At 41.3% G+C, this 15,696-nt stretch overlaps 1 protein-coding gene across 1 annotated transcript; it reads right to left on the reverse strand.

Annotated features, from left to right (window-relative positions):
- Positions 1-7: 7 nt before the first annotated feature.
- tmem132a (transmembrane protein 132A) lies at positions 8-14,911 on the reverse strand. The gene is made up of 17 exons (XM_068750980.1): positions 14,857-14,911; positions 14,608-14,739; positions 13,608-13,673; positions 13,435-13,499; positions 8,412-8,618; positions 8,105-8,317; positions 7,830-7,997; positions 7,268-7,337; positions 6,874-7,153; positions 6,637-6,786; positions 5,823-6,018; positions 5,523-5,666; positions 4,790-4,992; positions 3,301-3,520; positions 3,022-3,213; positions 707-1,611; positions 8-173 (listed from the first exon to the last, which is right to left on the reverse strand). The coding sequence occupies exons 1-17, from the start codon at positions 14,909-14,911 to the stop codon at positions 8-10; spliced, it is 3,432 nt and encodes a 1,143-aa protein (XP_068607081.1).
- Positions 14,912-15,696: the final 785 nt, after the last annotated feature.

The raw sequence follows: 15,696 nt of genomic DNA on the forward strand, positions 1-15,696 counted from the left end.
GCTCATTTTAGGCGTATTGTGCCCGGGATCTTGGGTGAGGGTAGGAATGGAGATCGGCCGGTAAATGGAGCAATTTGGCTTTCGGCTCAGCTTCCTCTTCACCATGACGGTGAAGAGAGCGCAGACACAGGGACGCACTTGCACGCCCATCTTGTGTACTTTCCCCGGCTTGACTTCAAGCCGAGAGGGATTTCTTCCAGACGCGTTTCAGGAGGTGATTACAGACCTACCCAAACTACGCAGGATTGACGGGATGGTTTATTTAGCTGTTTTGAGGACCCAGAATCACCATAACAGTGTAAAAACATGGGAAAAGTGAGTTTTTCATCATATGGAACCTTTAAACCTTCTTCCTAATGACCAGCAGGGGGAGACACCACTAGTCAAACTCCAGTCCACAATACAATGTGACATTGTCGGACTTTACTCTTGATGACAGGTTGTTGTTTTTTTGAATCACAGAAACCAAATCACCGACAGTCTGTCAACCAAACCACTAGGCTTGGTACCTACATATAAAATGGCGTTGAAGCCTGCCAAACGATGCTCTAAGTACCCTCCTGTGGTATATCTAGTGTTGTAATATAGTACTGAACAAGGTGATAGCATTTTACCATAACATCACTTCTCCTTCTTGTCATCCTTCTGTCTAAGGAAACCCTGATTTGCATTGAAATCCCTGCATATAATTTAACAGCAACTGAACTCTGCTTCTTTAAAATCATTCTGATGGTTCTCCTCCTCCAGTTTATCCTTTATCCCGACTTCACCGCCTGCCTTCCTCCTTTGCTCTGCCGTGCCGTCTTCCACCTCCATCATCTTCCTTTCTTCTAACTCCTTGTCGTTGGCACCTTTCTCGACTGTTACTTCCCTTTCTTCCATTTGGTTTGCCCTTCTGTCTTGCAGGGCAGAGGGAATGCAGTTTGCCAAGAAGAGGACAGCAGAGAGACAGAGCAGAGAGAGGACAGCACCCACACCAACCTCCAACTCTTGAGTTCCTTGTCGTTCCTCCTCCTCCCCCTCTACTTTTTTCTCCTGGCTCGGGGAGAAATATACAGAAACGTCCTCCTGACTCTGCTCAGTTCTTTCTAGGTTGTCCTGACTGACCATCCAAGCATTCTCCACCCTATTCGAGTTTCTATTAATTATTTTCCCGTTGTAGTCAACGCCTACAGTACCAACTTCATCACTGTCAAAGTTTGATACATAGATGTCACTGTCTGTAATGTCATATTCAAAGTACTCCCCATCAACAATTTTACCCCGAACTAGAGGCATTAAGCCAAGTTCGAGGTTGACTCTTAGCCAACCAGATCCTTTCGCCAACATCCTCATCCTGTCTCCTTCCGTGTCTGTCCAATCCCTGCCATAATCACTGACAGCATGAGAGGTGGTTGGCTGGTCGGTGCAAGTTGAAACAAGAAGCTCTGCGAGCAGTAAAGGTCCACCACCGTCACCTTGAGCAAAGATGCGTTGGTTGGGTCCAGGTGTCACAACGACCACAGTCTCAGACAAGGACGAGAGACGCAGATGATAAGGAAGGTCATCGAAGGATGAGAGTGGGAAAGCGGTGTCATCACTGAACTGGAGCAAGATGCTGATTGATGCCTCCTGTAGAAACACACAGGGTATGAAGGAAAAGGTCATTTGATTTCAGAAGCCATTTCCTTATTAACTGTTACTTACTGATGCTTTATATAAACATATATGGGCAAGCAAGGAATGCTCAGGAAGGCGATGTTCACAGAATGAATCTAAATTAAATTTGTCACCATATTATTTTTTTAAAACCAAAACAACAAAAAAATCCCAAAACAGCAAGAGTCAGTTCAGAAACTGGTTTACTGTGTGTGGAAAGGTTTGGGGGAAATGTGGCTTAAAATAAAATGCGAATAAAAACATGAGAAAAGCACTCAGAGATTGCAGACCTCATACCCCTCGTAATTTGATGTACATCATCCACATATTGATCTGGATCATCATCAAAAAGTTCTAAATTGTTCTTCATATCTTTATACACCAACCATGAAAAGTAAAAGTGAATCAGAGTTGATTTTTTAATCCGTAAATGGGGGTTTCAATGTTAAAATGGAATATTCTTTCCTGACCTCATTTTGGATCTGATCTGGATGAAATTCTGTATTGAGATTAACGCCCCCACCCCCCACGACTGTGTCAAATTCCATAAACATTGAAGCTCCATTGTGTGCAATATTAACAAACATTTCAAAGGGATTTTGAAAAAAAAATATTTGTCTCATGAATGTAACACCATCCAGGCATCATACAAATCCAAATCCTGAATAAAGTTTTACCTTTGTACCCTTATTTTTCACAAAAAAAAGTAAAAGAGAAAGGCAACATATAAGCGTTTCAGAATCAGAATACTTTATTGATTGGTGGGAAATTCTGCAAATTTAGGTTAGATGAGCAGCAGAATTAAAACTGAAAGTTAAATTTATGTCTCTGCTGCTTATCAACAGAGAGCCATGCCCTTGAATATCTGCAGCGTGGTTACAGATTCATGTGGTCTGGGTCCAGATGTATCCTGTTCTGGAGTGTTTGGTGGTACAATGAGAGGCAGGTGACCCATCATGCCTTGTGCCTACAGGCCAAGCCTGTGTGATAAATGTTTCCTCAGGTGGAAAAGTCTGTGAATGAATTACAGTTTTCCATTTCTGTAGGCTCAACTCAACTCACACAGATTGGGCCAGACTATAACCCATAATTATGTACCGGTAATTGAGAATCTTTGAGCTAAAGAAGACTTCATGCGGTGGCCTGACTTTCCGATCATCAACACAAGATATTTTAAAAACATTTATGTAACTCTGGACAATAAAACAAATATTGTGACATTGTACAATAGTACAGTGGATGCTACGGTGCTACAGTGAATGGGTGCAAAAATCAAATGTAAATGTGAGCCAACAAAATATGAGTATGTGACTTTCTTTGATTGGGCAGTGCGTATTATAATTGTACTTCATGCATGACAGCAGAAAGCAATATTCCTCTCACCTGCCGCAGGTTGTATAGGGAGTTGTAGGCTGTCACCGTTGCCGTTATGAGGGCAGGGTGGGCGGGACTTGCAGAGAGTGACATACCGAGGCCACCGACCACTTGAACCGATAGATCTCCAGGGGTGACCGGCTCAGAGATCACAGTAATGTCACATCTGCCCAGCATGCCATCCCACTGCTCAGAGATGACCTATGAGAGACAGAGAGATGATAATGATGATGACGATGATGATGATGCTCAGTCACTGATGATAACCGTTTCCCATTAATCACTTACGTAGATCGATGTCTTTCCTGGCTGTAAACCAACCAGATTGTTGTGAATGTCGAGGGAGACCACTCGAGGGTCTTCTATTCTCAGTGAGCTAAGAACCAGCTCAGTAATGTCCATGAACCAATCAGATGAGTCCAGGAGGTGTGTGGTTCCAGAGTGGGAGTCCTGAGCTGTGAATTGAGCCAGAACCTGGATTGAGGTGCGCTGGAATACCGGCACACACCTGGGGAGACAGGACACAAACCAAGGACTAAATTCAAAGAGTTGATGTCATGGATGATCTTGAGCAGATCCACATTCTGGATCTCCTTTTCATTTTCTTCAATATGCTCAGACAGGCTTTTATTATAAACATGTTCACAATATCATGAAAGATAATAATAAGCAAAATAAAAATATACAAGTATGGACACAACTCATGATGTCCCACCACTATGCACAATTGTGTCCAGCTCCAGATCATAATCCAGGTCTGGGAGATTAAACTCTATATTTAGAGGGGATCAACATGTATTGGGTCACAGAACGGTAACAGAGACGGGTATGACACTGCTACCGGTATGCAGCTATGATGATCCAGATTCAGTGGTTCAAAATAATTTCACATATCTGTGAAGCTAAGAAATTCTACAGATAAAAAAGAGATAATTAGGAAAAATAATATTTTGTTAAAGGTCCCATATTATAACCTTTTTCCACAAGTTAATGCAGTTCCAAAACACTTGTATGAAATATCGGTGCCAGTCTTTGGTCAAAAGAGCAAACAGATGCTGCAGGACATCGTCTGTCATTTCTGTATCAAACCGCTCTGTCAGAAACGCTCTAAACCACGAAAAGTTAACTTCATCCACTCTGCTCTTATTCTTCAACTCATGCAGGAGACACAGAGAGATCTGGACGTGCGGAGTGCAATCAGGGGGGCGTGTCTCCACACACACACACACACACATTCAGCTCCATCTGCCAATGAACACACGGTATGATGATCCGCGAATAAACCCAGGACGGAATAAAAATGTTTTGAATCATCCATCCCTCCAGCGAGGCGCCCCCCCTGCCGCCTAAATAAGATGCCTGAGCCACGTCAGCTGGCTGCTCTCAGCGGCTGGACTCGCCCCTTCTCGCAGATGACGGAGCGTCTCACCCGATCTCTACAGGAGAGCCCAGCCCCCCTACGGAGGAAACTCATTTCAGACCTTGTTCTTTCGGTCACTACCCAAAGCTCGCGACCACAGGTGAGGGTAGGAACGGAGATCGACCGGTAAATGGAGAGCTCCGCCTTTTGGCTCAGCTTCCTCGTCACCTTGACGGGGAAGAGAGCGCAGACACAGGGACGCACGATCCCATGTGCATGCACATCTTGTGCACGTTCCCCACAACACAACAACACAAATATGGTCACCAGGGAATACATTGAGTTAAATACTGTATCCAAAAGCCTGTGAAGAGGCTCAATAGACCACAGAGATGTCACACTGGAGCTGTCTCCTACCCTTTTTCTGTAAAGTGGGTCCAACCATGGATGATATTGAGGACAGGGTCTGCCAAGGACATTCGCAGGGGCACAGAGGGAACCCACACTTCCAGACACACAGAGCCGCGGAGTGTACCCAGAAAAAACTCCACCATTGCACAAGTGTCACCCAATCCCGATTCACTGCCGTCCACATAGAGAGTGGAGCAGTCGCTGGACACCTGAGGACAGAAGACAGACAAGTGGCGAAGACTCCAATTATTTTGGACACGCACTGTAGGATCACACGGAAGGATCACAACTTCTCTAAATTTTCCTCTTTCCTCTGCTCTCCCTGCAGATCACAATGTCATCTGCAAACATCATATTCCAAAGGGATTCCTATCTTACTGAATCTGTTAGTCTGTTCATCACCATGGCAAACAAAAATGGGCTCAGAGCTGATCCCTGGTGCATCCCACCTCTACACTATACTCGCCTGACACGCCCATTGCACACTTCACCGGCGTCGTACAACTGTCATACTACTAGTAGAGGTATATGATTGTATTTTTAGACCGATTTGGGTCTAAAGGGATCCCTTTAAGTTGAGCATCAGACACAGCAGGTCTTCAATAAGAAATAGCTATTTGGTGGCAAATGTCACCTTTGAACAGAAGGATAATTCATGTATGTATTTGACTGATGTTTTGTGTTGCTACCTTTACATTACATTCAGTTTATGTCACTGATGCTTTCATCTGCAGCAAACCTTGACACAGCTCTCATTGGTCGAGTGACACGTGACTGCAGAGGTAACGTCTGACGCCTTCCTATCATGACTTATGGCCACCACAATGACAGGAAGCGACACCAGCTGGTTGGTCAGTATGGCAGTGTTGATGATTGTGTTGCTCTGATAAGAAAGAATCAGAAAACACAGAATCAATATGTAATCAACAATTCCAATTAAATCAAAGATTTGTGATACTACAAAACAAATGATTACAGATACAGCAGTTGACAAATGAATGAATGAATGAATGAATGAATGAATGAATGAAGCAAGCACCTCTGTAATGGGAGAAATTCCAAAGATGTGCCTGTCAGCAAATGAGAAGATGCTTGTTGCTGCCCTGTGTGGTGATAGCAGGTTACTACGGCTGGAGTACTCCACCCACCAGTTAGCATGCACCGCCATGGCAACGCCGAAGTTCTCTTTGATGCCATACACTGACAGACACACCACCTGCTGGAGAAGAGTGGGACTGCAGTGCAGTAGAGATGAGTGAAAGAAGTGCTCTTACTGTCACCTTGGCACCATAAACCCATTACAGAGACTGCACAGTAGTCCTCCATGCAGCCTATGTTTATGTCCACTAATATAATATGATATAATATACACTAATATACTAAACTGTTACATGACATTTAATCTCATTCTCGACTTGGAAGATAAGCCTCTCTGATCTTAAATTATTTGATCATTTTGAACACATTTCCTATTCATTTTCTGCCTCTGATATTAGATATTAAAATCTCCTGGTTGTAAGCTGGCTACATACATATGACCAAAATGTCTCATTCTTGTGTCTTTCAGCAACATCCTTTGGCTCAGTCTTCAGTGTCGACGGTCCTAACTGCCTCAGCTACTGGATCAGACATTCTGCCTTCATAACTTTAATAAAGAATGGTCATTTGCAATAAAAGGACACACATGCAGATGTCAACAAATTGTGAAACAATGGCTGCAGTAACTAATCAAGATTATTTTCAATGCAAACAAGGCTACACATGAACAAACACTGGAGTCTGAAACTGAAACTTGGATTAGCTTGCCTGTCCTCTTTCTACAGAACTGAGGTGGACTCAAAGGCTTGACCTACTTTGTGTGCTTGATGCTGCTCTGTTTGTGGCAGAAGATGGACACCATGTCATATTTGGAGCCTTGACTTTTTTCCAGGATCACTGCCCAAAGCTCAGAGGTCAGACTTCTCTGCTCCACCACAGAAATCAAACCAGTCTTAACCTTCAGCCTAAAGACACGCAGACATCCAATTTAAAGCGACAAGAATTTCCAGGTTGTGATAAAGCATTGAACTGATATTTTTTTATGTTCTTACCTTATTACAACAATGTCTGCACTAAAGTTGGCTCGAAGATTCACAGACACCCTGACTGACCGTCCTATCAGAACAAGGCCTCTATGATAGCGAATCATGACATGGGAATCCAAGTGAAGTTCCTCTTCTTCCTGCCCATTGAAACAGGGTTCTTCTTCTTTGGTCGTGCTCTCTCCTCTTTCGTTCTCCTCTTCCCTCAGTGTCACTGCTTTAATATGAAATAGCTGCCTCTGGGACTGAGCTGTTCTGTCCTCCCCACATCTGGACGGTGGTTTGGAGGCAAGAGGAGATCAACACATATTTTAAAAGGGACAGAATGGAGGGATTTTTCAGATAGCGATGCAAAAGGTCTCTTGGTTCCTGATGTCCACATACCCTTGTATTTTCAGCTCAAGGTCATCCAGTGTCTCGAAGAAGGAGTAGTAAAGCTGTACCTGGTTTCTCATGGTGCCCTGTGGGTATCTCTGGGCCTGTGGGACATCCATGAATGTGTTCCCATGAACATCTGAATGGTATCTGAATAAAAATAAGTAAATTAGTCTAACAAAGATAACTGATAAAAAAAAAGCGCAATTCAATTCATTTGTATTTCTATAGCACCAGATCATAACAGAAAGTTATCTCAAGGCACTTTACAGGTGCAGCAGGGAAACATAGAAACCAACTAGTCTCACAAGAGCAAGCACTTTGGAGACCGAGTCAAGGAAATCTTCCCTTTAACAGGCAGAAACCTAGAACAGAACCGAAAATCATGTACATTTAATGAAAAGAATTGTTGTAAAATTAATATTTTATTATTAATATTTAAAGAGACTTAAATATGTGTGCAAATACTTGGCCAGTCATGATGACTGAATGATTCTGATGAGGACACCAAAGGAACTTTATAGTGATATTGATTCTTTAGCTTGAATATCTCACCTCCATGAAGATGAATTTGTGTGGTGGTGGTGGACTATGTAGCCGCGATGTCCGCCCCGCTGCCTTTCCCCTTTCTGTACATTAGCATGAGAGTGGATGCTAATGTGCCTCTTGTTGATAACCTGGTGAAACTGGCTAGGGTGTTGATCCTTGTACCACTCATTCGGCAGTGTCAAAGTGACCATGCAGACTCCTAAAGGAGGCTGGGAAATGGGACAAATAAATGGACAAATAAATGGCAGAAAACGGAAATGATGAAGTCAAAGCGAGAGAAAGACAAAGGACAGTAAATTGAGCAGCTGAGTCTCACCTCCGCCATACAGGACACCTTGTGCTCCTCTGTCTCCTTGAAGGCATGCAGTGTGATGCAGGTCTTCTGGGTGCTGGTGTCACCCTGCTTGTGGAAAAGTGTCCTCACCCTGAACCTCTCCTGTCCTCTTTTGTCCCTCTCTCTCTGCACATGTTCTGAGAGGAGGGAGGCGGACAGATGGGAAGAGAGTTGGAGACCAGACTCTGATAAAAGCTGTGAAAAGACAAAGAGGCATGGAGTTTGTAGTGCACACCGTTTATCGGTCAACTCAGCCATAAATGTCATCTGTCACACACCGTCCTCTTACCTGTGTAACTGAGTAAGGGCCAAATGAAGCTCGGAGGCCTATTCTGGATGCCTTGCTGTGCGTAGGCACCATGAATAGGCTACGGGAGAAGGAGAAGGGACTGGAGTTGGAGAAAAGAGGGCCCAGCTCTGCCTGGATTACAGGGAGGAATTGCCAGGGAGGAGGGACGACCGACATGTGGATGGGCAGGGAGGGAGAGAGAGGAGGCTGCAGGAGGGATGCAGGTACTGATATTATAAAACGGGAGAGAGGAGAGGGAGGAGGTAGACCAAAATGTATAAATAAAGCATAATGCTTTCAGCACAAACAAGTATTAAAATGGTCTTTGGAGCAAATCTGGGCCCAATAAGCAATTACAGTTTATCGCCGTATATTACATGCATTGGAAACAATTGGCAACATATTTACAAAAAACTTCACAAAATCAGGAAAAACAAAAGTCTATATGGAACAAATGGACCAATCAAAACTCTTTCCACTGCATGAAAAACATTCAGTTTCCGATTTGTAGTACAGATTTTGTTTTTTAGAAACCGTTCTAGATATTATTCATTACTGATTGCAGAACATTTTCAATGTTTTAAAACCGAACAAGTCTTTAAAGAAAAAGGTGCACCATGGAAAACACTGTAGGAGAATTAAGCGATGAAACAACAACGTCGGGATGAAGATCTCCCGAAACAGATATGAGGCGGTTCATCCTATTTTAACTCCCTAACATTCCACAGACAGAAACATCCAAGAGTAGAGACGTACATTCTGTGATAATCCAAAACAGCAGCAGCAGCATGCCGACTCCTCTTCTTTACCACTGTCGTCAGGGGCTCAGCTGGCATCTGCCATCCCTTCAGACCTGATGCGACACAGTATTACATGAAAACCACTCTGCCATCAACATGATACCTGCGTTAGGAATTCTCATCCAGTTGAATTTTCAGTACCAAATGTTTGAAACTTCAGCCGTGCCGGTCATGTTTTTGTCTCTCAGCAGGATTGCTCAAAAAGCCATGGGAAGATTTTGATAACATTTTGTGGAGAGGTGAGTAACTGAAGCAAAGAGAGTCAGATAACTGGTTCCCTACTCAATGGAGGTGTGTTCATTTCTGGGTTGCTTGTTTGTTCTGTCTCTTCCAGGTTACAGTTAGGGGGGAAGTTCAACTCACCAACTCACTCTCAATGGGCTGGAGATACTGTATCTGCTACAGATCAAGTTCTGCCTATCGGACAGTATAAGAAGAGCAAGTGAATGACCTTGGAGTCACACTGTCACTTGGAAGCCAGGAATGGTCCAGATATATTCTATTATATATATTATATGAACTAATATATTTATTATATATAACAGAATATATCAGTTTGTCTGTTCACCCTCCCTATTATATTAGATATATTATAGTATTTTTTAACATGAGCTCAAAAAACAAAATATATTTTTCTTCACTTTTGAGTGGGTGGGCAAGATGAAGATTTGGGTGAGTCGAGCCTTTGTTGCAGTTACAGAAAACAAGACATTATCAGATTACAGATACATTTACCAAAACTGGTGATGAAATAGTCCTGGTGCCGAGGGGGTCGGTATTTTGTTTATAATTTTTATAAGTACACACACACATACATATGCACATGCAGATTCTTATACTCACCCGGGTCTGTTTATTTCAGTTCCAGATTATATCCTTTCCTTGTCACATTTTGTGAAGTCGGTTTAAAAAAACACTTCCCACAAAAAATTATACAAAAATAATAAAATAAAAAAACTAAGACTCATTTACAATTTTTGCCTCTAATTCTCTGCTCTACTGTTGCTATAAACCTCCTCAGTCTCCCTTCCCTCCCTCTCTGTGCCAGATTATTTACAGTATAAAGCATTAAATAATCCGCTTCACTCTGCTATGTCCCTCCTCCCTTTACTTGAATCTCATTTTTGTTGTAGGGTTTGCTTCCTGCTCTTTATCTCCCTCTCGAATATGCTGTGTGAAGGTAGGTACACTACAAACTGGCTATGTGGAGGGTGGCTCAGATTTAATTGAAATAATCTACATGTAGATTCCTCATTGTGGTCAGCATTTCTGTTTAAACCAATAGGAACATGGTGAGAGTAGTTTAGATAAAGTGAAGACTGACGAGTAGGTGAGCAGGGGGATGTGATCAGAGACAGAGATGACCTCAGCAGGATGATGCCTACACACACGCACACACACACACACACACACACACACACACACACACACACACACACACGTGTCCTGTCTCAAGAGTTATATCTTTCAAAGAATGCATTCTGCAACGATGTTCTTCATGGACAAAATCAAATCTATTTGGGGCGACATTCATCATCTTCTACATCCGTCATCTAAGTCCATCATCAATGGACTTAGAGATACGACCGTTACTCTTGATGGTTATTTGGATAGTTTCACCCCCATCAACCTGCAGCAACATTATATAGCAAAGTTCAACAATTGCTATATCTAAACCATACACTTGTCTCTTATACCTAGTCCCAACTAAACTATTTAAAGAAGTCTTCCCCTCAATTAGTATCACATTGCTAAATATAATTAATCATTCCTTATTGACAAACTATGTACTCCAGTCTTTTAAAACAGCAGTCATTAAACCTCTTCTCAAAAAAACAACAAGATCCTGACATGTTAGCTCAAGATAGGCCAATTTTGAACCTACCAGTTTTATGATAAAGCAGTTGCCAGCCTGCTCTGTGAATTATTTGAGGTTTTTCAGTCAGGTTTCAGAGCTCATCATAGCACAGAGACAGCCAGCATTCGTTCAAGTCATATATGACCTTTTAAATAGCATCTAATCTTATCTCTGTGTGCTTATAATATTTGATCTCTGCAGCCTTTGATACAATAGATCATCAGATTCTGTTACAGAGGCTGGAACATTCAGTTTGAGTTAGAGAATCAGTTTTGAACTGGTTTAGGTCATATTTATCTGATAGATCTCGTGTTCATGATAAATCTTCTATGCACACAAAATTTAGATATGGAGTTCCACAGGGTTCGGTGCTTGGGCTTATTTTATTCACAATATATATTTGCTTTCCTTAGACAACAATATTAAGAAACACTATATATACAGGTATACAGATGGCACTCACGTACTTGTTTAACAACAGTTATGACAGGCCTTCCAAAATTTTAAAGTATGTTGAGCGTCTGGGAATCGCTATTTTGAAGAGTGGAATACACTGGCTACGGAGTTGTGAGTGATTAAATACATGTGTACAGAATCAATGGCCTATACCTATGCAAATATTAAAATTAATTTGACCACAAAAGATGTCGGCCATTTTGTCTGTCAACGGGGGGTTTCGTTTAGCGATGGGGTCTTAAGAATGTAACTCCGTCATTAAGTGAGGACCAGCTGTATACAGAATATACATGTATGTAAGCAACAGCTGTTAACAGTTATGTGTGTGTGTGTGTTTTTTGTCTGTGTGTGCACGTGCGTGTGCATGGGGATAAGAGCAGAAGGAGCTTAGAGGACAATGGATCTGACTGTGAGATGGGCTTGGAGCTAGATGAAAGAGAGAGAAATTCATAAAAAGAAAACACATGTCATGACATCACACTTTGAATGGATGTGCTGGATTCTAATATTGCTGTTGTTGCAGCCTGGGAGTACCAGCCAATCAACCTAGAAAATCAGTACTGCAAACCTTTTACGGATTGAAATAGATGCAATATTGCTCATTGTTCAAAATCTATTACCATTCATATTTTTAACACAACTGAATCTCTGTTTTGCTGAGAAGTAATTGAAATGAGAGAATAGTTGCAAAGAAAAAAAAATCTAATATTGTGCCTAAATAACTTCTTCTCCAGTCTTTTATCTTTTAACATTTACACATCTGCTTGTATATTCCATATTTTTCTCTTTCTTCTCCTCTTCCTCTATATCTGACCCCATGCCAATCCCCCTGCTGGATAATCTGCAGCTGTAATGTGCAGTCATCTGTCATTGTTTCTCTGGATTGGACATTTGCAATGAGGCCAGATTATCATCTCATACCTGATACATACACCCACCCACTCACACACACACACACCAATAAAAGAAAAAGAAAAAATGTGACTGTGTAACTGTCAGCTACAATGTGATGGGTTTTGAGGAAACATGTAACCTGCAAGGAAGCGATCCGTGGGAGTAGGGGAAAGAACAGAAATAACACAAACAGGATGTCGGTGTCAACGGCAAGGGAAACCACATCTCTGCACTTAGTAACCACCTTCATTTTTCAGTCTCTCCTCTTTGTCATTTCTTTGTAATATTTTTCCTTCGTCTACTTCTACTTAAAAAACAGCAAATCAGGTCAAACATATCTCAGATAATGAAAAGATGAAAAGAAATCAAATTTCTTGAGTCAGGAATGTATGGCTTTTGTTACTCTTCTTCCGGGAGAAAGCCATGATTTGACAACCCTCATAGAAAACAAAGACTGGATGAAGTGGGTAAATGTTAACCTGGCTTAAAGCGAGGAAAAAACATTTTCTAATAAAGAATGGGAGGATCTGATAGTCTGATCTAGAAAAAAGCCCACTCAAACAATATCATTATTATCCAAAAATCTGTTCCGACTTCTGAGGCATTTTAATCTCCTTTTTTGTTTTTGTTCGAGGACCGACTTTCCACTGTAGTTGGTACAATTAATAAAGAAACCAGACGCCAAATGCTAAAACTAGCCTTTAAAAACAAACTGCAGTGACAGAGATTCAAAATTTAAAATGTAACTTCGCCTGGTTTCATTTAAATTTTCAGTTATTATAGCCTGCCAGAATGAGTTTATAGTACTATCCATAAGATATTACAAGTAGCAATTATAATATATAACTTATATTTTAATAATAAAATGCAGTCCATTCAAATATAGTCCATTTATATATGACTTGGAATAATGTCTTAGCAAAAATTCCTGAAGAAACAAGGGTGTATGAATTCTTCCACTGAGACACATTCCAGAAACAGTTGATGATGGTAATGATGGCGAGGCGTGTCAGACGTTGTAGGCACTGTTCCTGTTGGATGAAGGTTCTCTGCTGCCGCTGAATGTCAGTCCCTCCAGAGCTGATAAGACAACACATGATATTTCAACAGTATTCTAACTGTTGAAACAGGAGCAGTACTCTAACTATATGACTGCGTGTGTATGTGCGTGCGTTTGTGTGTGTTTACCAGGGTAGGATATTCTGTTCTCTCCGTCATCGCGTTTAACAGCAGTTTTCCCTCGATGGTAGGACACTGAGTCAGAGACATAAATAAACGAGACATAAACCCGAGGTTTTACGGTGTGATGTTTTTTCCAAACAACTTTCAAAGCAACTCTAAACAACTCACAAAACAACTGTTTGTCTCCTCAAGTACAACAGAACATAATGACTGCAACACTTGGACCAAAGTTACACAATGACATTCTCATATATTCTTGGTGAAAAATATTACTGTATATAGTTTTCCTAAAATAAATATCAAACTAATGATTACATACACTTTAGAGAAACTTTTACTTAAATGTGATTTTGTTTTATTGATGACTTCTAATTGGATACCTTGTGATGTGTGTGTGTGAGAGAGCGAGCGAGCGAAAGAGAGAGAGAGAGAGACTCACCGCTATGACTCTGTGTAGGTCCAATCCAGCGATTCTGCCTTCTGTCTGATACTGAAAAACAATGACCCATCAATCAAACTGAAGATTCATGTAAAGGCCATAAGAATATTTCAGAAACGTTAACATCATAATTGCTGTTCTCTGAGAGGAGATTATCTCTTCATACAAAACTGACTGTGCTCGAGTGGATATGGTCACGTTCATTCAGATAGAACCAGTCAGAGTTCTTGCCTTCTTAGATCCATTTTCCCTTCTCAAAAATTCAACAATATATCTTTGACAATCCTTTTTGTGACTGGGATGGTACCCGGTGTCTGATTAATGTCATCGGTGTAACTGTCCTCACAGCAGTCTTTTGTGCTTCTATTCTATTCTATTATCTGTCTGAGAGAATCCTTGGATTTAAGACAAACAGATTTTCTTGTCCACAATTTGTCATCTGGTCACTCTTAATCTGAAAATATCAGAAGTTTTAGGTCAAACACTGATTGCGCAAAAACATGTGTGTGTGTGTGTGTGTGTGTGTGTGTGCCTATGAGGAAGAGTTTGGGGGGAGGGGGTGCTCACGTCTCTTCTGCAAGGCTTTGAGAGTAGGTCTGGTGAAGCGAATCAGCAACAGGATCAGCAGCACGCAGATGAGCAAAGCTGTGATTACTTTATGGGCCTGCAGCTGACCCCATAAATCTGGGAGTTCTTCAACTGAAAAAATGCAGACAGGCATACAGGAACAAATAAGCCCGCAGTAGCATTGAACGCTTTCAGTGAGTGCCTTGTTGACACTGATTGAGGTGGTGCATCAGTATTCAAGTTGCATACCACATGTGTGGCTGAAGCAACCGAGAAAAGGGACAGGCAGGAATGGTCCTGGCATTCTATTCACTTTTGATTAGGTGGGCAAGATACAAAATGAAGTAAAAAATGAAGCTACTCAGCTGAATAGACTTAATTATCAATCAGTTATAGCATTATTGGTGCTTAAAAGCGTAGTACAGTGGAACATTATTTGTTCTGTAATACTGTTTGAAAATCGAAACTATATTTCCCATAAGAAATAATGGAAAGTAGATTAGTTTGAACTCTTTGCTTCAGCTGATTTCACCAGTTTGTAAAAGATGGACATATTATTGTTAGTTAAAATGCCATATTTAATAAAATAAATATATAAAATATTGTATTTCTTACCTGTCAACAAAGTTCCCAGACTCCATTAATCATTATTTTGGGTTGAATTATTTTTTTTGTACGGGAACAAATATGATCAAGAACAACTCTTCTAACCCTTAAGTCCAGACAAAAAAGAACCGAGTGTCTAATTTGTTAGACCATATTGATTTTTATGTATTTCATTAGTGGTTGGGGTAACAGTTGTTAATCACACTATGATAAATTATGGTGTCAGGTAATTTTCTACAGGCAAAAGTAAGGACAAAATGCTCACTCAACATACACAGACAGGAGACCAACCTGTGCATTGGACCTTCAGTGTCTCACAGATGGTCCCTGCCTCTGCGCCACTTTCTCTGAAGCAGTAACCGTTCAGCGTGTTTCTGCCTTTGTCCCATCGCGGTGTGCCTGTGCAACCTTTCTTACTCTGACACACAAGTCTTAAAAGATTATGAACATTTGCTACAGAGTCGTGGCACACAGGCAAGGGGG

Source organism: Brachionichthys hirsutus, chromosome 17 (genome assembly GCF_040956055.1).
Source record: "Brachionichthys hirsutus isolate HB-005 chromosome 17, CSIRO-AGI_Bhir_v1, whole genome shotgun sequence".
Lineage (NCBI taxonomy): Eukaryota > Metazoa > Chordata > Actinopteri > Lophiiformes > Brachionichthyidae > Brachionichthys > Brachionichthys hirsutus.

Excerpts from the sequence above, each read along its gene's own strand:
- tmem132a (XM_068750980.1), bottom strand. The coding sequence starts at position 14,911 with ATGCCAGGACCATTCCTGCCTGTCCCTTTTCTCGGTTGCTTCAGCCAC. Across the intron at positions 7,154-7,267 it reads CTTCGAGACACTGGATGACC|CCTCCAAACCACCGTCCAGA; the intron begins TTGAGCTGAAAA and ends GATCTCCTCTTG. Across the intron at positions 3,521-4,789 it reads ACCCACTTTACAGAAAAAGG|GTGTGTGCCGGTATTCCAGC; the intron begins GTAGGAGACAGC and ends CTGTCTCCCCAG.